At 37.9% G+C, this 22,194-nt stretch overlaps 1 protein-coding gene across 2 annotated transcripts in view; it reads right to left on the minus strand.

Moving 5' to 3' along the window:
• Positions 1–4,712: 4,712 nt before the first annotated feature.
• The window catches only part of LOC148428313 (MICOS complex subunit mic25a-like), a 36,982-nt gene continuing 19,500 nt past the window's right edge, over positions 4,713–22,194 (minus strand). Inside the window, exons 6-9 of one of the 2 annotated variants that reach the window (XM_088409014.1) lie at positions 20,565–20,635; positions 15,605–15,740; positions 6,991–7,052; positions 4,713–5,972 (exon numbers count right to left, since the gene is read on the minus strand). In XM_088409014.1, coding sequence (XP_088265140.1) covers positions 7,029–7,052; positions 15,605–15,740; positions 20,565–20,635 — 231 coding nt within the window. In that variant the 3' untranslated portion in view covers positions 4,713–5,972; positions 6,991–7,028. Of the gene's footprint in view, positions 5,973–6,464; positions 7,053–15,604; positions 15,741–20,564; positions 20,636–22,194 lie in introns of those variants that run through there. The other variant, XM_088409013.1, reaches the window with a different exon arrangement.

Raw genomic sequence — 22,194 nt, forward strand, 5'->3', positions numbered from 1 at the left:
ATCTATCTATCTATCTATCTATCTATCTATCTATCTATCTATCTATCTATCTATCGCTATCTTGACTGCTATCGATAGCTAGCTTGATTTCTATCCATCCATCTATCTATCGTTAGCTTGATTGATCGATCTATCTATCTATCTATCTATCTATCTATCTATCTATCTATCTATCTATCTATCTATCTATCTATCTATCTATCTATCTATCTATCTATCTATCTATCTATCTATCTATCTATCTATCTATCTATCTATCTATCGTGACCACATCATTGCTTATCCGTCCATGTGGTAAATTTGATGGCGTATGGACTACCGGCAGTCATCCAAGTCACAGCTGCCTTGAAGCAAATAACATGGTACGGAAAATATGAAAGAAAAAATGCGCGCACTTTAGCCAATTTGCATGCAGCCTCCGTATACTTGGAGGATGACATACGGGAGTGTTCTTCCTCTTGCTGTCAAGTGCGCGTGTGTCAATCACTGGGCCGGAGGGGGAGGCAAACTAGGACTTGTGCCATGCATCATTAAGTTGAGTTTGGCACCAAACCTGTGGATGGAGCCATATAAAAATGCGCTCTTGCTATGGTTGGGTAAATAATGATGTCCAGGGGGCAGTTGCAACCTCAGACTGGCTGCTAGAAAATAAATTGATGTTTTGCCCCCGGCTCTTGCTCAATAATGCATTTTTTTTTGCAGGTGAGCAGTGGCTATATTCAACTAATCCTCTAATAATTTGACCCGGTAGACTTATTGGAATCCTTAATGTATATAATGCAGTACGTACATTTTATAAATCGCACACAACATGCTAAAATTCATTCATATGTAGAGATGTTATTGTTATTTCTACTGCTAAGTATAATGTATTTGTTTCATCCACAGGTCAGTCGAGATTTGTTTTCTCTTTAGACACTGCATGCACATTGGCCCTTCAAATAATATACGGTACAATAAAGGTGATGTTGCAATCAGAACAGCAGTAACATGCAAGTACCATTACTTTTCACTTTGGGTGACTACATGTCCAAGCAGGCTGCGGAATGATGTGATTATTTCAATTTCTGTCACTTTCTGTCATTTTCTATTGCGCCTGGTCTCATTCCTGTTGTCTTGGGTCTGCAGGTACCGTATTTTGTCAAGTACAAGTCGATCTCGAGTATAAGCTGATTGCAAAATTCAAATTGCAGTGAAAAGCGGCAAAGAAAACTAAATAAGTTGATCCCTGACTTTTGCGGTTATATAAATCATGGCTGTCCGATTAAAAAAGATCATGGTGTGTTTTGTTAACCCTTGTGCACACACAAACTATAAACATTGCATTTTTTTCCCTTATCTTGTAATTCGTCAGAAACAGAAAATAAGAGCAATTCCCTAAAAACGCCTGATGAGGGAGGCAAAACAACAAACACAAGCAACTCCAAAGGTCATGACAGTTGTTGGTTAAGCGTAAAAGAAGAAAAACGCCTCGAGGAGGAGATGAAAAACTAAAGTATTCCACGTCGTAACGTGAAAAAAAAACCTAAGTCAGGGACGCCGTAACCCGGGGGTCCACTGTATACCGAAAACTAGCATTTTTGGCACACCCCAAAAAAAGATAAAAAAAAACAAATGAATTCAACTTTCAATATATAAGATAGGGGGTTCGCCCCACAATTTGAGGAGGACTGGATTGTACTAATAAAAATGGGAAATATGTATCAAAACCAAGAAAGAGTATTTCTTCCGCTCAGCCATTTTTTGCTGCAAATTTGACTCATTTCTGTCAGGTTTTTCACTCTTAGTACTTTTCACTTTCACCTTTTTGTGGCGCCCAAGGACTCGCCGACATTGATGTCTTTTCTCTCCGAAGAAAGAAGATTTAGCTTCAGAGATGAATGTGGAAAAGAGATGACAGCGCCCTCTGAGCTGGTCAATATTTTCAACATAAAACTCACGCTGCGTGTTTTCCGAATACGCGGCCCTGTGAAGACATGGCGGGACGTTGTCAGAACATCTTTAGCGAGACGATGGAAGTGCACGCCGGGTCACTCTCTCTCCTGCTCAAGTCAAGGATGTGGCCATGCCCAGTGGCGCCACACACATCACGACTGATATTTCAGGAGTTGTTGACATTGAGCATTTGTTAGCCTCCATAGCAGGCGTCAAACATGAATGGTGTTGCCTTGAAAAATCTGCAGTAACTCTGATGAAGCGTCCAAACAAAATTCAAAGGAACTGTTGAGGTCTATCAGTGAAGCGGTGAGAACGAGATGGCGGCTCTCCATCCAGGGCAGAAAAGGATTTATCGGGTCTTGGGTCCCATGTAAACACAACTATGTCGTGTCTGCCATCTAGTGGTAAATGTTGGTATTACAACTTAAAAACAGTGTTGAACTTTTTTGTACTTTTTGTTTGGACCCTCCCGTTGATGCAGGATTTTTTTTTCTCAACTTACCCCTGGATATTGAATATTTAGCTTTTAAAATGTATCATTAGGAGTTTGGGTTAGGGGTTATTTTATGTTTGTTTTCATGTTTCAGTTCAACAGGAGACATTGCCTAAAAATTGATTTCAAAACTAGCAAAGCGTGTGGCAAACACCATTCAAATTTATTTGATTCGCAGCCATTACGGTCCTCTGATAGAAACTATAACAACAATGTAGTCCACGATAAAAAATGAGTGACACCCCTGGAATATAGTTACTCAGAATACGTTTACTGTATCCAATCTGATGGAGTGGTTTCATTATGATCATATAAAAACTGCATTAAAAGATGAAGTTTTCGATATGTATAAAGAGAAGAAACTTGTGGAGTGGATTCATTGTATCAAACCATTGATTTGACAAAAACTGTCAAATCTGAAGACGGGATTTTTTTCTTTAAAATGGACCTAGTGTTTCATATATTGATATTTTAATGCAGCGAGCACAAATCTCGTGTCAAGAGATGACAGTTTTAATGATGGAGGAAAGCAGGTAGGCAAGAGCGGGGAGTCCATTGTTATCTTACAATCCTGAAGCCAATTCTGCTTCATAATCGACAATACGCGGACATGAAAAATTGATGTTGCGTGCCCCCCAACCCCTCGCACGCAGAGCGGCACAATTTCAGCTTGACCGAATCTTCACAATAAGAGCCAATTGTCCCGAAGAAAGAATAATGACAAGAGACAGATAAAGGGAAGCCGGCGCATTACGGAGCATTAGGCCAACTGAGTAGCAGAAAAAGCATTACGGGAAGAAGAAAGAGAAGATGATGAAAGAAGGGATGAGGGAGGGAGGGAAGGCGGGAAAAAACGTGATAAAATGGAGCACTAATCCGGGCTACGACACGGGGATTAAATTGCTCTCTTGCTGCGCGACGGTGGAGGTTAGGCGGGCTGTCCGTTCCCTAAAACACCTCTCTTGTTCTCATCCCTTCTAATGGCATTAGTGAAGTGGAAGTCTTTAATCAGGGTTAGGGAATGGAGGCTCTATGGCTTCCGCAGAGAACACACACATACAACCGGCGCGAGTGGCTCTGGAACCGCGGCGTACGCCATCGGTATGTTCGCAGAGGCTTGGATTTATGACAACATCTGTATTAAGTTTCAACATGTGTGTTTTGTTCCTCTTCTCGAGCTTCTGAAGCATTTCGTTTTCGCTTCTTTCATTTCTGGCTCATTATTAACTGTGTGTGTTATTTGACTTGTCACCGATACTAAAAATGTTGCCAGGTCTACGCTGTTTCGGGCCTTAAAGTGACACTGTGTAAGATTTGACAGTTTTATTAAAAATGAATGCATTCTAAATTTCAAAAACATGCAAATAAATGTATTCTTAGAGACCAAGAATATGTTTTAAATATAATCGTAGGTGTAGTTATCGTTAAATTACAGTATTATCTGCACTAGAAGTCGCACCTAAACAACTAAACGCCTTCAATTTCCACAAAACTTGATAGTGCACCTTATAATCCAGTGCGTTTTATATAGCGCAGAAACCGCGGCGTACGCCATCGGTATGTTCGCAGAGGCTTGGATTTATGACAACATCTGTATTAAGTTTCAACATGTGTGTTTTGTTCCTCTTCTCGAGCTTCTGAAGCATTTCGTTTTCGCTTCTTTCATTTCTGGCTCATTATTAACTGTGTGTGTTATTTGACTTGTCACCGATACTAAAAATATTGCCAAGTTTACGCTGTTTCGGGCCTTAAAGTGACACTGTGTAAGATTTGACAGTTTTATTAAAAATGAATAAATTCTAAATTTCAAAAACATGCAAATAAATGTATTTTTAACAACCCAAAATATGTTTTAAATATTATCGGAGGTATAGTTATCGTTAAATTTTCTGCACTAGAAGTCGCACCTAAACATCTTCAATTTTCTCAAAACTTGATAGTGCACCTTATAATCCAGTGCGTCTTATATAGCGCAGAAAACGCGAGTTTTCATTTTGGGTTTGAAACAAGAATTTCAAATGTATTATTCAGTTTTAATACTGCCCAAAATAAAATAAGTCTAACATCATTATGAAACATAAAAACAAAATAGTACCACTGTTTTTCATCATAAAAAAAATCAAGTTTTTCATTTAATAACAAAATTCAGCTCATTTTTATACTTTACAAATTCTTATTGCTGGCCAAATTAAACCCATTTGTGATCCAGAACCGGCCCCCGGGCCGTATGTTTGACACGCCTCAAGGTTATCACAAAATGATCGTCCATCAACAAGCAGCATTATCCTGCTGTATGAATTTATTCACAATACTGTGGCCATCCCTGAATACATGTTTGGAAATGGTGCATAAAAAAAAAAAATGCGAGAGAGCGTTGATCAGTGTTGCCTAGCAACCATGCCTGCATCTCACCACAGGCGAGCCATTTACAACTGGTATTGATCAAGTGAAAACAGAGTCAAAATGTAAATGGTGGCACCGCTACAATGTTTCTAGTTCTCCATCTTTGTAATGTAATTGGGACACATCACCTTTATTTTCTATTTATACAAGTATCAAAATTTCAATGAATACGGTTGATGACATATTACATTTAATATTACAACCGCCTTGAGCAACTATAACGACAGATGGATTTGATCGTTTTTGCACCGCTGATAAATTTTGGACTTCACTCCTCATATAAACACATGGAATTACAAAATCAATTCCTCCAATCAAATGCTCACTCGACGTACTAAATGGATTTTGAACGACACTTCATTTGTGTTCAAGAATGTCAGCTTTCGTTCATTTGGAACCCGTATGGAACGATCACCACGGTTCAGGTCGCACGCACATGGTTCGTGGATCGATCGGTGGGAAAAAAAACAAGTACGTGTTGACGAGATTGTACAAGGATGAGTGGGAGTAACTACCACGGTAACATAACACAACGTGCTACTTAGACCAACCGCAAAATAACACATCTAATAAATACATCGATCGCAATGCAATAGGCTTATCAGCTCTTTTTTTCTTGAAACGCTGGTTGCTCCCTTTTCTCAAAGTAGTGCCATTCCCATTACATAGCTAACAACATCAACACATAGCCATTAAAAAATAAAAAAACATATTCAATCGAGTACATTGTAAGATCTGGCACAAGTCTAACTGCTAAAGTCAATCAATCAATCAAATTTTATTTGTATAGCCCTGAATCACCGAAGTGTCAAAGGGCTTCACAGATAGGTCATGTCGAGACTCCTTTCAAACAAAGAAGTCATACAGAGAGTCTTTTCGGAGTAAGGTACGCAACTGTCAAAGCTCCCAGAAGGGGAAGGGAAAACTCAAAAACCTCAAAAACTCAAAAACCTCAAATCAGAAACCTTCAGAAGGGACCACAGGTGGGAGGAGCCCCCTTCCAGACCCAAAATGTGAGCTCGAGACGTACGGTGCATTCAAATGCTGCAAAAACATCAATAATAATAACATTAATAACCATTAATTTTATAACATCATTGTTCAATAAATTAAACGTTTCCAGTCATCCGGGGTTAACCTGCAAAGAAAAAGAAGAAAATTTGATATTTGCTCCTCAAGTCAGAGTCACAAAACTGCTCAAGAAGAAAAACAAAGAAAGAAAAAAACAGCCTTGCTGACCGCCATTGATGGCTATAAACATCAAATACTAACTTTTGACTTATGCGGCCGCCAATTGCTGTGAACTAGAAAATAAAAGCAAATCACAAGCCCAACAGTTCTGACATGGATTGGATCCATCTTTAGAGATCCAAATGTATAGCGCACACATTCAATCTAAGACCTTGTGCACCTCTTAATCACAAAAAGCCATTCCGGATTGCAAAGGTTAGACGAAATCCATCCACTTTACGGCGTCGCTAACGGAACATTTTTTCATGTTATCATTTCAAACGAGGCCAACAAACACTTGACAATTGCAGGATGTGACATTGAACTCACTTTAGCGGTACGTTTTTCTTCTTCTTTTTTTTAATTTCAGTTAACCAGTTGAATAGAGACAAGGTCAAAATAAACCATGAATAGTTTATTAAAATCAAATAATACAATACAAGGTGTAGTAAAGTCACGGCCATGAAGAAGAAACATTTCTGGATGAAAAAGGAAAAAAACAGCAAACCCTGAAAGCGGCTGACGTAAATAATAATAATAACGTGGAGCACAGTCCCCATACATTCATCTTTTTTTTTATCGCCGCGCAAACAGCAGAAATCCGGACGCAAACTGAAGTTGACATTCATGTGCGCATGAAAGAGCCTTGAATGAGTCTTTACCATTCAAATAGGGCAAACAACTTCTAACGCTCTCTTAAAAGATTGATTCGAGAGTCTATTGAGGCAGACCCTGAACCCGCTAGACTTTTTCTTGTACTGTGTAAAATGTAGCGCTGCAGAATAAGAGCATAATTTTCAATGCGCGCGTCTGCAGATGAATAACACGCAAAATCATTTTCAAAACGAGGCATGCTAACAGCAAATTCAATCTGCCATATAGTAAGTCATTCAACACAAAATAATGAGAGAAGGGGATGCCCTTACAGGGATAGTAAAAGCCTTTGCCAAAAAATTCTCCTTCTTCATCCATGGTTGACCAGGTGGTTCTAAAAAGTACAAAAGAGAGACGGATTGAGAAGAAGGTCAAATGCAACCCTAAACCTAACCCTAGAAATATTTGGCCACCTCGTCCGTTCTTGAGCAAGGAATGTTGTAATCGTACAAAGGAATCCAAATTCAAAGGTGGCGCGTGCGACAATGCTAGCCAATGCAATCGTATTTTCCGCACTATAAGGCGCACCGGATTATAAGGCGCAGCTTCAATCAATGACATATTTCAAAACTTGTTCCATATATAAGGCGCAAGGGATTATAAGGCGCACCTGCCGTCAATGACATATTTTCAAACTTTTTCCATTTATAAGGCGCACCAGTTTGTAAGGCGCACCCTAAATTAATGACATATTTTCAAACTTTTTCAATCACAAAGTAGTACTACTCAGAGCAATAACAATAATAACTCAAATAACTCTAATCTCTCAATAGCATAAGTCAACATGTGTAAACACACAAAAGAAACAGATAAAGCTTACTTTATCACTTCATTCCCCGTCTACGAATCCCAATCTCAATATTGATCCATATATAAGGTGCACCTGATTATAAGGCGCACCATCAGCTTTTTTTTTTTTTAATTAAGGCTTTTAGGTGCGCCTTATAGTGTGGAAAATGCAATGTGTGTGTGTGTGTGTGTATATATATATATATATATATATATATATATATATATATATACTTCAATGTTGTAGCTGCCTAATACAATCAACGTGATGCTTTGTGGGTGTCTTGCAACCTAAAATTCTCTTTAAATATTTTTGTCATTTTATGTAATCTAGTAAAAAAAAAATGTGTGTGTGTGTGTGTGTATATATATATTATATATATATATATATATATATACATACATATATATATATATATACATACATATATACATATATATATATATATATATATATATATATATATATATATATATATATATATACATATATACATACATATATATACATACATACATACACATACATATATATACATACATACATACACATACATATATATACATACATATATATATATATATATATATATATATATATATACACACACACACACATACACACACACACGTTTTTTTTTTTTTACTAGATTACATAAAATGACAAAAATATTTAGAGAGAATTTTAGGTTGCAAGACACCCACAAAGCATCACGTTGATTGTATTAGGCAGCTACAACATTGAAGTACAATCCACCACAAAAAAAACATTTTTTGTTCAATATCATTTCAATACAGGGACAGATGATAATTTCACTTGAACACTTGAAAAAAAATCAATCATAAAAATGGAAGGACGATGTAAATACAAGAGTGTGTTTGTCGAAGTCTGAAACTATTGGAAAGCGAGAGAGAACCAATTTGAAAGTTTGAGATCTTTCAAAACCGCTACGAGAGGCAAGAAGAATGAAATAGTATTTATTTTCGTTTATTTATTGACCAAACACAAAAGAAGAAAGAAGAAATTGATCTCTCTGAGAATACAGGTCTGAAGCGGGAGTGCGTTCACAAAAGAGGAACGAAAAAACCACGAGGCACTTGGAACCAACGACAAAAGGACTTCAAAGAGGACAACGCTTATAAAATGAACAGTGCCTTGAATGCAACCAAAAAAAACGTGGAAAAACCCCACCGTTGCCCTCTCTTATCCCAGCTGGGGGGCTCGAGCTCCACAATAGCACTTCCTGAAGGTGGAGGCAACAAAAGGCAGACTGAGGTTAACGTGGAACACAATACAAGAATATGTTGAATTATTATCAAGGCCCCGCCATCAGAAATTGGCGGAGGTCAAAGCCGACTACTCGAAAGGTCAAGATTCTCAAAGTGAGGTGTGCAAAAATGCCTCCCCTATGGAGGTAATTTTTGGTACCTTCCCGCCATGCCCCTGCACCCCTGACCTCGTTTTTTTTTTTTTTTTTGCTTGGTTGAAGACTGTAAAGTGTCAGAACGCCACAGGCGGGATAAAAGAGGCATGAGATTTGGCTGTCTGATAGCACGCGGCGGAGAAACAAAAAAGGGCTGATGGAAAAGAAAAAAAAAAGGTGGTGATAATGGAGGATGGGGACAGAAAGATGGTTTGATGATAAAGAGAACGAAAAATGAAAAAAAAAATGAAGGCTCAGCTCGTGTCACAAGAGAAGCTTAAAATGATGAAGGTAGCCATGTTTTATTTACAATTTACGCAATCGGGATATTTGGTGTTGATTATCGATCAGAAATTTGAAAAATGTACCGTATTTTTCGGAATTTAAGCCCCGACTTTTTACTCATGATTTGAGCCCTGTGGCTTATAGCCCAGTGCGGCTTATCTGTTGTTTTTTTATTTATATTTTTGCTAGCCACCAGCAAGCAAATGTATCTGTTCAAGGTTTCAATTTATGAAACAACTATGAAATAGAACTGAAAAAATGTTAATCAATCAATATATATGATTTTATTTGCATATTTATGATCATATATATGAATTATGTGCAATGTGTTTTTATGTTCACTAAAATAACCTATCAAACAAAAGGAGATTAAAAAAAAGATGCTATTAAAGTATTGATTTGGATTTTGAACTGCTATTTAACTAACTGTATTCTGTTCGTGTTGAAAATATCCGTCCATTTTCGATAAATATGTTGGGACTAAACATGCAGGCATGTTCAGTCTGTTAAAGATTGACAAAAAAATTAAATAACAAAAAAATGTATATAAACTTCCATGTACCATCTTTTTGCCTAAATATCTGATGTTATTACCTGCGGCTTACAGTCCAGCGCAGCTTATCTGTGACGAAAATAGTTTTTTTGCTCATATTTTGCTGCTGCGGCTTATATACAGGTGCGGCTTATAGTCCAGAGCGGCTTATCCGTGACAATAATCATTTTTTTGCTCATATTTTGCTGCTGCGGCTTATATACAGGTGTAGCTTATAGTGCAGCTTATCCGTGACAAAAATTGTGTTTTGCTCGTGTTTTGCTCATATTTTGCTGCTGCGGCTTATATAAAGGTTCGCCTTATATTCCGCTGTGGCTTATCCGTTACAAAAATCTTTTTTCTTTTTTTTTTTTTGCTCTGATTTTGCTGCTGCAGCTTATATAAAGGTTCACCTTATAGTCCAGTGCGGCTTATCCGTGACAAAACTCTTTTTTTGCTCATATTTTGCTGCTGCGTCTTATATACAGTTGCATTTTATGGTCCAGTGCGGCTTATCTGTGACAAAAAAAAATATTTATTTTTTTGCTCATATTTTGCTGCTGCGGCTTATATAAAGGTTCGCCTTATATTCCACTGTGGCTTATCCGTTACAAAAATCTTTTTTCTTTTTTTTTTTTTGCTCTGATTTTGCTGCTGCAGCTTATATAAAGGTTCACCTTATAGTCCAGTGCGGCTTATCCGTGACAAAACTCTTTTTTTGCTCATATTTTGCTGCTGCGTCTTATATACAGTTGCATTTTATGGTCCAGTGCGGCTTATCTGTGACAAAAAAAAATATTTATTTTTTTGCTCATATTTTGCTGCTGCGGCTTATATAAAGGTTCGCCTTATATTCCACTGTGGCTTATCCGTTACAAAAATCTTTTTTCTTTTTTTTTTTTTGCTCTGATTTTGCTGCTGCAGCTTATATAAAGGTTCACCTTATAGTCCAGTGCGGCTTATCCGTGACAAAACTCTTTTTTTGCTCATATTTTGCTGCTGCGTCTTATATACAGTTGCATTTTATGGTCCAGTGCGGCTTATCTGTGACAAAAAAAATATTTATTTTTTTGCTCATATTTTGCTGCTGCGGCTTATATAAAGGTTCGCCTTATATTCCACTGTGGCTTATCCGTTACAAAAATCTTTTTTCTTTTTTTTTTTTTGCTCTGATTTTGCTGCTGCAGCTTATATAAAGGTTCACCTTATAGTCCAGTGCGGCTTATCCGTGACAAAACTCTTTTTTTGCTCATATTTTGCTGCTGCGTCTTATATACAGTTGCATTTTATGGTCCAGTGCGGCTTATCTGTGACAAAAAAAAATAAATATTTTTTTGCTCATATTTTGCTGCTGCGGCTTATATAAAGGCGCGGCTTCTCGTCCAGTGCGGCTTATCCGTGACAAAAATTGTTTGGTTTTTTTTGCTCATGTTTTGCTGCTCCGGCTTATATAAAGGTTCGCCTTATAGTCCGGTGCGGCTTATCCGTGACAAAATTTGTTTTTTTGCTCATATTTTGCTGCTCCGGCTTATATAAAGGTGCGGCTTATAGTCCAGTGCAGCTTATCCGTGACAAAAATCTTTTTTTTTTTGCTCATGTTTTGCTGGTCTGGCTTATATAAAGACGCGGCTTATAGTCCAGTGCAGCTTATCCGTGACAAAAAAACGTTTTTTTTTGCTCATATTTTGCTGCTGTGGCTTATAATCCGGAAAATGCGGTAATAACCAATCATTGTTGATCATAAGGTGGGGCAAAATATGTACAGTGGACCCCCGCAATACAAAATGAATCCGTTCGTCATGACAAACTAGTCAAATGAATGTGATTTATTGGCCAGCTCTAGACTGAAGAACAAAAAAAAACACACAAAAAAAACACAAACTACAGGACCATTTATTTGCAAATGTCCTTTCTGCTTTGTGTTTGATGTCCCAGTCAACCACCCGGTCAGAATCATTTCCTCTTGCATGAACTATTTCAAGCCTGTTGTATTTATTTATTTATTTTTTTAATATTTTGGTGTTTTCAGTCAACCTTTTTCCACATTTTAGTACAGCCTAGTTTGACATCTGACAAACACATATCTAGGTGCCGTTGTTGTGTTCCTTTCCGTACGACTTTTCATTACTCCTCACACCTGTTTGCCTCACGTCTTCGCGTCTTCTTAATCTTTTCATTTTGATTGCCTCGTTAGACGCGCGCAAGTCGCCGAGCTCATGTGGTCCGAGTGACAGCGCCACGCGCCCACAAATGAAAAACAAAACAACCATGAAAGAATATTTTGAGAAAACGATTGACTTCCATGGGGTGGCTGTTGGGTAAAAGTCCGCATGCGGCGAATTAGGTTATAAATGAAGAATGATTTGAAGCAATTACAGAAGAGTTTGCTTTGAAAGTCGGGCTGCACCCAAATGAAGCGTTTGAACTTTTACGGTATCCTACCAAGACAAAAATATCAATCAAAAGAAGAAGAAAAAAAAAAAAAATCGATATTTTAAAGCACATGAAGAGAAGACTGTTTTAATTGAACCTGAGAGATTGTTCCAACTGCAAACTCTCAAATTAAGTTTTGTGTTTGATATTCTTTTGTTCGGCTTTTTATTTAACCAGCCACTACTGTAGCTTCTATTCTATGCGCCTTAAAATGCGGTGCGCCTTATACAACGCAAAAGCTGAGAGTTTTAATCACCATGAACCTCTGCATTTCAGTTATAAAGTATCATTTTATTGAAATTTGTGCAACATCTTGTGTTTTCATATCCTATACGTGTATTTTTCCCCCCATACTTCAGATATTACCATCCACAAATCATCTAAGTTCTTCATTTCTGATTGAAAATTTTAACTGACTTAACTGATCGTTGTTTTGAAAGTCTATGCTCCATCTAGTGGATGCATAAGGCAACCCCAGCCAGTAGTATAGCTTCTATTCTATGCGCCTTAAAATGTGGCGCCACCCCATAATGAAAACAGTTTCAAAACAGGCCATTCACTGAAGATGCGCCTTATAATCCGGTGCGCCATATACAACACAAAAGCTGAGTTTTAATCACCATGAACCTCTGCATTTCAGTTATAAAGTATCATTTTATTTAACTACTGTAGCTTCTATTCTATGCGCCTTGTAATGCGATGCCACCCCATAATGAAAACAGTTTCAAAATAGGCCATTCATTGGAGATGCGCCTTATAATCCGGTGCGCCTTGTAGTGCGGAAAATACTGTACTTTTGAAACATTGAGCATTCTTTTTGTTCTTTCTTGCTTTGCGAGATTCAGACCGTCGGCACTGAACTAATGAGTTTGGCCCCAAATGACTTGAGAACTGCATCGGATCGCATAGCCGAAAGTGAGGCGCGTTCGTTTCCGTGGGGCTGCAAATGAATTCCGGGGAAATCCCGCTGAGTGTCTGGACGATACGTTTGAGTTATACGCCGTCGTTTTATGTCGGACTCAGCTTCCCTGAGGAGAGTGACTAGCAGAGGTTGTCTGTCTCATCTATCTCCGCGGGCTCTTTTGGGATTGGGTCTATGCATAACCGCCACTTTGAACGGGTTGAAACGGCCCTCCGCAGGAACGTTCAGGCCGTTCCTCTAACCTGCTGTGACACTGATCAGAAAAAACATACCTATGCGTGGGCGATTCAAATTCAAGAATAAAAGGAATGTAGCATCCTGTCATTGTTGACTTGCATCTCAAAAACACGACATATTCAGACACGAGTGCAGGGGAGCTACAGTGAACGCACGGATCGCAGTCGAGCGGTCGATTGCAGAGGAAGTGTCGGTAAATCACGACGTTATTATTTTCCACGCGGTATCACTGTTGACGCATTATTCAGGTCACGCTACTTCCGAAAGTGCGCATTCCTAAAGTGACTGACATGACAATGATAGAGCTGATGCTAACCATTTATAGTCATCATAATAAAGTTACTTTAATCCCTGGAGGGAAATCGCTAACCAACTTGGGCTTTTTGATGTTTTTGATGTGATAGAAAAGGAGAGGCGTACAACAAAAAACACCAGGAGGCTAAAATATTGCATGGATTGTCAAAACATGACGACTTTCAATACGCCACGCTGCCGTTCCTTCTAAACGCTTGCAAACGGGAGGTTGAGAGCTACACCCTATAGGTATCAAATTCAGCCCATGTTGGGTACATTTACTGCCATTCAAAATCCAAATATTGTCAATTTTGACCATATTGAAAACCTGTTGTTTTATCATGCATTTCCCCTTATTTTTGCGTTATCCTTTGAATGGAAATTTTGTGTTGACACCCCAAAACCACCGGGCGGCGCTAACGGCCAACTTATGACATTTGCAAGCCTTGCAATGACTTCGATGATTGGCTTAGCCTGGCAAAAGTTTTCAAAAGCCATAACTCTAATTGTAACATAATAAATGTATTCAATTCTATTTCAATTTCATAAATATATCAATATACAGCAGATTTGTACCTAATAATAACTGGAGCACCTAATAAGGGGACCTTAGGTATTGAACATGTTAACCTTCAGTATTTGGAGTTTGTATAGGCGAAAAACAAGAATTTGAAGGTTTGTTGCAGCGTTATCTACACAGCTTCAATATCACTTTTTTTTTTTTAATACAAATTGCAGGGCAGTATGCATACAGTCACATAAGATTGTTTGACTGTAGGAAGTGCCCAAATTATACAAATTAAATTCACAAAACAATGTACACAGCAAATGTTGAGTTTTTCCAATTATGTTAATTATGAAAAAAATAGATTGGTTGTTGGCTGCTGAAAAAGTAGACCTTGGGCTAAAAAAAAAACTCCAGTTCACTGCTATAGTGAATCCAGGAGAAGAGTGTGTGTCAACAGAATGGTCTGGATATGTTTGGACACGCACAAATTCAAATACCTCAAGTGTGTACATTTTGCAAAAGCCGCCATCCAAACTTGGGTCTTTTCGGTCCATCCATATTGACTAACTTTTTATGAACTTCAAGCACAGGCAACGACGCGCGTATCGAGCTCTGCCTTTGAATAATGCAAAGCTGGCTCCAAATGAGTAATGTGAAAAGCTAATAGGAAACATACAAAAGGCATATTTAACTTTGAGCACTCAAAGTAAAACTTATAGTAGCGAAACTTCGCTGTAACCTTAATTTGATTTTTTTTTTTTACTGGATTGAACATATCATCACAAAAAACGTACAATATTTCACAATATTACTTCAGCTGATTGATTGATTATGTCTAGATTTACAGTTGTTTTGAAATGTAAAAGAAAATATTGGATAAGTATTAAAATCATGTATAATAACACACATATCAATGTGATGATTGGATAGCCTTGAAAGACAGTGATGAAGATATCGTAATTTAGGGCAGGGAATTATCACTAAAATGTAAAATCTCGATTTTCACCAGACTTTCTACACAATTATTTGAGTGGATTTCATGACCCCAACAAACATTTATTTAAAGGTATGAGTTGGCAAAAAACATGTATAAAATAATCAGTTACAAATCAATTTTATGGTAAACTTAACATTAATGGGTTGTGCATAACTTGCTTATATCTCACAACTAACTCATTCAATCCCAAAGACGTATTTTGACGTATCTTTCACGAGTCTAGGCATTCATCCCATGGTGTTTATTTATTTATGTATTAACGAGTATGAGTATGTATGAACGAATTAATTAGTAAATATGTCTCGTAAACCAATCATTTCGGCATTTTTGCGAAACGCCAATTTCACGATTTGGCAAATTTTCAAATACGTTAAAAATTCACAATTTTCGCAAGGGGTTGACCGAATGTTTGATGGAATATTTGAAGTTTTTCATCCTAAATGTTAATTTTGAGTATTTGCTTACCCTCTTTGCTGCATTGATGCATCGCATGTATTCTTTGGCCAGGTCGGAACATCTCAAAGTTTGCTGCCCGTTCATCTTGTAGCATGCTAAAATCTGAGCCTGCAGGCCAGAACAAACGCCGTCTGTTCTTCGAGCCCTACAACACACGCAGAAATCAAAACAATTATGATAGAATTCAAAACAACCCGTGGCTTTCACTTGTTTTCCTGAAGTAGCGGATAATTTGAATGTTCCAACTTATTTTCACTTAAATGTGTTAAATCTTAAACCTTATTGGAGTATAAAAAGTCTTTTAACAAGGGTTGGGTCATATGGCCAAAAATATGAAAGAATTTCTTGGATTATATTTTTAGAATAGGCCGTTCACTGAAGGTGCGCCTTATAGTGGAAAAAATACAGTAAGTTTAAACAAAATATTCACTTTTTACTGCTAAAAATGGCGAATTAAAAGGACTATCGATTTTTAAATGAGAAAACTAAGTCGTTATTACTTAATGCGAACTTTTAAAGCAACCATCCAGTGTTGTGCCACTTTTGCAAAAGCTCATTTTCAAATACTGGATTTTTAAAATGATCGAATTAATTAGATTTACGAAATAATGGCTAATTAAGTGGACTATTGCTCTTTAAATATAATAAATAAATAAAATATTGATTTCGCCATTTAGCTCATTTTCAAATATTTCATTTTTGAAACGACCAAGGTACCAAATTAATTACATGTATCGCCCAGCCTTCCATTTAACATTTTATTCACCTCACATTGTTGCAATTTGTGTTTCTTTTGTGCTCTGGGCAAAAACGAAAGGGAAAAAAAAAAAAAACATTGCGCTGAAGCAAGTCCATTCTAAATTGAGGTCAAACAAAGATGAAAAGGAAAAAAAAAAAAAATCAGCGTACACCCATGGCAACCCATTTTTAGCCAGCGACGGTGTGGACAGTATGGTCTTCGGCGCAAATCATGCAATTAGTGCTAAATGACATTTAATTGAGAGGAAAGGATCATTCTGATCAAATCCAGCTGAAAAGTTTGCTTGGAGAGATTGAATTAGCCATGCTTAATTAGCTATGCGGCTTGTATAATAATTGCTTTTAGCCCGTCTATGTGAATGACGGTTAAATATGGCAGGTTTGCTGCCTGGGCACGTCTTTCTAATGGAGACTGACTTATTAAAACAAAGCCCAACAAGTTCTATACGCCCCCGGTAGCTACACAGCACACGCGCATACTATTAAGGTGCGTAGTAGACAGAAATGCACACACCCACCCACACGCCATCCATCCGGCATGCCAACACATCCAATTAGCGCATTACATAGTGCAACTCTGAAGAGCGTTTAACTGGGAATTTAATTGGAAAACAAATGAAAGGATCCTTTAGTTTTCATATCCAGAGGAGGGCTGACCCGAGCATTTTAATTACACTACGTTCATGTCGGCGCGCGCAATCCGTGTTATCGACAGCCGAACAACAGTGAAGCTCATCGGCGTGCTAATGATATCGCTAGGAAAAGGGAAAAGGAAGACGGAAGCGAGATAAAAAGGCTGAGGAGAAACAAAGGAAGGTTATTCGTTTAAAAAAAACGGTGGCCTATCGGAGTTTTTGTTCCATTTAATCTTTTGCTTTTGGAGTTCTCTGTTTTCTTACTTTCTTACTTTTCGCACTTCATACGCGCGACAAAAAGGAAGGCACCAAAGCGCCATCTTACTTATCTTTGGATGAAGCTGCCAAAGATAAGTAGCCCTTCTTTAATTTGAAATAAATGGCCTTCATCAGTGGAGCCGACGCCTGATAGAAGAGGGAGCTTATTAATAAATGGTGCCCGAAGAGAAAATAGCTTTAGCCACAGTGCTAATGTTATTTAAACTCGTGAACATACGAGGAGTTATGCTGATCTTAAAAAACATAAGATGGATGGATGGATGGATGGATAGATAGATAGATAGATATCGATATACATATGTATATAGCTATTAAGCTAGCACTAGATAGATAGATAGATAGATAGATAGATAGATAGATAGATATTGATATACATATGTATATAGCTATTAAGCTAGCACTAGATAGATAGATAGATAGATAGATAGATAGATAGATAGATAGATAGATAGATAGATAGATAGATAGATAGATAGATAGATAGATAGATAGATAGATAGATAGCCTTATCATCATTACACCTGCACAAGTACAAGGTAAGAAATGTTGACAATGAACTCGATTCCATCCAGGAAACATACAATACAATTGACTGACAGGAGGAGACGGACGGCAAGGCCTGTAAGGGTACGCTAACGCTGAACTCTCAGTGTATCTTATAAGTGATAAGGTCACAGGGTGAGGTGATGAAGAAAAAATAAATAAATAAAAAAAACACACACAAGTCTTTGACCATGCCCCAAACAAACGGCATGGCTCAAGTCTGGAAAAAAAATCCCGGCACAAGCATAAACATCACCATAAAATCTTGTAAGTGTGGAGGGAAGGTTCATGCAATTATTTGTGATTTCTCCTGCCCACCATGTAGCTCCACCTCTGTCCCTGTGGCATGTTAAAGCGAAATTAGACCAGGGCTCATCCATGGCCACTCCAGAATAGGGGAGGGCAATATATCGAATGCAATCGATTATTCATCATTTTAAAAATCCAACATTTGAATATTTGGCAAACTACTGGATGGGTGGTAAATGGACTTTCACTTATACTGTATTGCGCTTTTCGGGGTTTCGAACCCACAGCCTCTCAATTGGGATACGCCCACTCTACCACCAAGCCATGCCGCCCCTCAAATGTTGAAAATACTAAGCATTTTTCCTACTATACCATTTGTAAAGGTTGTAGCTTGATAATGGTTCGAGATAAAGGCATGTGTAAATGTTGCTTGGTGCAATTGTGCAACTTTGGAGATTAAGCTTTTAAAAAGAAGTGATTTTTCTTTTTCAACACCATAAAGCACATTCACTGACAGCCCGTCACGCCATAAAAGTGGTGGTTTTGTGTCTCTGCTGTTTGTTCTCCGTGACTTATCTTCCAAAGTGTAAACATTAAGATGAGATGCTTAATTAACAACATTGCCCATTATTTTTCATCTGGAACGGTAACATGGAGGCGGACAAAACACGGAGGCCTCAGACGTGTGGTCTACACAGAAGAGCTTAAGGAAGACAAAGAAACGACGAAAACAAAAAATGAAAGCAAATTGAAAAATGATTAACAAAACACATCTTGGCTATACAAAGGTTTTTTTTTTAATCATTTTGTGACTGATTAATAATATGTGTACGCTTATCAGCCGCAAACCGTATTTCTAACTATACTTAATTACTTTCACTATAAACATACGTTAAATCCTGCGTTGTTAAATCCGGTCAAGGACAAATGTGTGTGTATCTTTGCTGTTTCTCGGGCAAATTTCAAGACAAAATGCTAAAAGACAAGTCAACATGCATAGAAGGTAAACTGTGGTCTCTAGATTTTCCATGGGTAGTATCAGTGTGAAATACATTTTTGACTATGAGGGTAATGATGGTGAAAAGAAACAAGGTGTAATGTGCTATTTTAGCAGACAAAATCACTTGTTTTTCTGATGTCACTTTGTATGATAGCCGTCAATATTTCTCGAGAAGAAAACAGAATCTGCTATCAGAATCAGCTCAAATGGAGGGGAAAAAAAAAATATCGATTACAGTGGCCCCCCGTGTTACGAGATTAATCCGTTCCGCGGTAAGGCATTCGCTCGTCAGGCGAATTCACTGTATGGCGGGCGATCCAAACCTATTTAAGTAGCTAATGTGTTTAGAACCCCAGGTAAAAAAACATCAAAATTGTACATACATATTCAAAATTAGTACGAAAAATTGGGATATAATATACATGTATACAATCAGAAAACATCATAAATAAAAAATATAGAAAGGATTTATTTACCTCTGAGTGGCGCTTGTTATGCCCATACTCCCAAGTAAGGTTAGCCTAGGCTAGGCTAGCTTCAGATTTCATGATTAACTCCAGCTTCGCTTCCAGTTAATCATCTTCTTACTTCTCTCTTTAACATCACTAGCAATCTTGGGACCCATGGCTAACCCATTCAACTTTGAATTAGGCAGTGAAATGCACTATAAATACGGTTTTGTAACCACTCGCGATCGAGCAAAGCTTTACCGTTCCGCCATTTTGAAACGAGTGAGGCCGATCAATAGCAGACCACCATCTTCGTGAGGAGACGCCGACCAATAGCAGACTAACGTTGCACTGACGCTTTGCATGGAAGTAGTTTGACGGCGATAGTAAATAAGTGCAATTACCTAAAAATGCCTGCAGATGGTGACAAAACTGCACAAATAAAGCCAAACCCCTAGGGTCATGACAGTTTTTGTCGCAAAGCGGGGAAAATACCGTAAAGGGGGGGACGAAAAAACTCAGTATTCCACACGGCAACATGAAAAAAAAACGTAAGACAGGGACGCTGTAACCTGGGGGTCCACTGTACTTAAAAATTAAAACCAATCGGTTGTTAATTATTCACGTGCATTTTGTTTATACGTTCTTTGGTAGTCACAGTGATTTGTTATCAGCGAGTAATGTGTTTTGAAACTTTACCGGCGTGCACAAGCTTGGTCCCTATTGTGAATGCAAGTATTTGAAATCGCTGAGCGTTTCCCTGGCCGCGGCTCGGTAAATGCTCACCGTGAGACGCGCTGACCACAGGGAGTGAGCGTATTGTTTAAATCGCCTTAATTAAAGTGGCCAATTAAAACACTTATCATATGAGTCAGCTTTGCTCTGGAGAATATGGGCATTTAACCATTTCCAAAATGAGGAAAAGTCCTTATCTATTACTACTTATTAGTCTGCCGTGTGTGGTATATGTGTGTATGTGAGTCAAGAGCCCGAGGGTTTAATAGGAAAAAGGGAAATTTTGTGTGTGTGTGTAAATGTGTGTGTGCGTATCTTACCTCACGTTTGATTCTGTCTTGGCAGCAGCCTGGTGGAATTGCTCCTTGCTCTGTTCATATATTTCGGAATTCTACAAAAACACAAAAAAAAAACATCTCATTAAAAGCTCGAAGAAAGTAAAGCGTGTTTAAAAATCTGTTTTTATCAGTCGTAATTGGGGAATTGTATTATTGAACCGCCTCCACGTCTTGTCACAAAACACGACGAGAAAATGTAACAAGGGTTTCTTGAACGAGGTAGCGACAACTTCAAAATCGTTTTAATGACGCGACGGTCGATAATGTGGGAAAACGGCATCGTTGTGACTGCGTTTATCCTTCGGCGCCACTTTATTGGTCTGTAATTTTGCTCGGCCAGCCGCCACGCCTTTTTTGTATGCTAGTCTGTGCTAACATTAGTATTCAGAGTTTGCGAGAACTCCTTGTACAAACGTTAAAACAAAATTACAGGATCAAAAAATATTTGTGTTTTTTTTTCCTGTATTTTCATGGGTAATGAAATATATTCTTGAAAGTATAACACCAGACATTTGATCAGTCATTTTTTTCTCATGTTTTAACCAATGTAATGATTGTTTTTTTTTTCCCCCCATTCTTTTCATTAAATAATGGAAAATTCCTATGAATAACAAATAAACAGCGCTAATCCAAACCAACAGCAGGCTCTCATGTGCTGATCTTCCTCTCTTAAGCCTGCACACACTCAGGATTCTCTCCAAATATTTAACCAATACACTATACCAGCTGATTAGGATGTAAGCAAAAAAAAAAATGAGAGAAAATGTATGAGAAAGATAAAGCAAATGAATATAATTCGTAGAGGAATGCAAGTAATTTAACACATTCAATCTCAAAGACATATTTTTAAGTTTTTTTCTAAGAGTATCCTTTATATTTTCAATTTTTTTCCAAGTGTTCGCCTTAAGGAGTGTGGAAGAGTGGCTGGCACTAAATTATGAACAGGGTAATTAATTCTCACTCCATTAAACATAATCAATGACTTAAGTACAATTAGCAGCTAAAATAATCAATTACTTTAGTACCAAATTCAACAATTATTTCATTCTTAATTCACCAGCCGTGTTTAGACCCTCCCTTAGCCAATTACAGTCGGCCCCCGGTTTACGAACTCCCTCTTTTACGAACATTTCAACTTATGAGCGTGGACCGCGGAGTTTTTTGTTCCTCACTTACGCACAAACCTTCCGTCTTACGAACAGTACGACATGCCGGCCATTGTATTAGTACATTTATTTTCGCTTTGCTACGTCAACTAAATCAGGAGTTGACGCTCATCACGGCAACGTTGAACGCTATTGCTCTTAAAATGTCACAGTCACTGTCTCAGTCACGGTGTCAGTCCCGGTCTCACTCACGGAGATGCTATTGGCCGGCGTCACGTCAATCACGGAAATGCCGATATGTTATTGGCCGAACGCCTTTATCTAGCTTGATGGCACAGCATGGTCGGGATGGAAGGAAGGAGAGAAAATGAGTGAAAAACGGAAGGAATGTTGTGAAGACTTTGCAAACTTTATCTGTTAGACATGGCTTCTAAAAATGCAAGTGGAAAAAGTAAGAGGATGATGACAATAGAAACCAAGCAGGAGATAATAAAAAAATACGAAGG

This window comes from Hippichthys cyanospilos, chromosome 2, assembly GCF_059441005.1.
Source record: "Hippichthys cyanospilos isolate Australia breed blue-spotted pipefish chromosome 2, RoL_Hcya_1.0, whole genome shotgun sequence".
Lineage (NCBI taxonomy): Eukaryota > Metazoa > Chordata > Actinopteri > Syngnathiformes > Syngnathidae > Hippichthys > Hippichthys cyanospilos.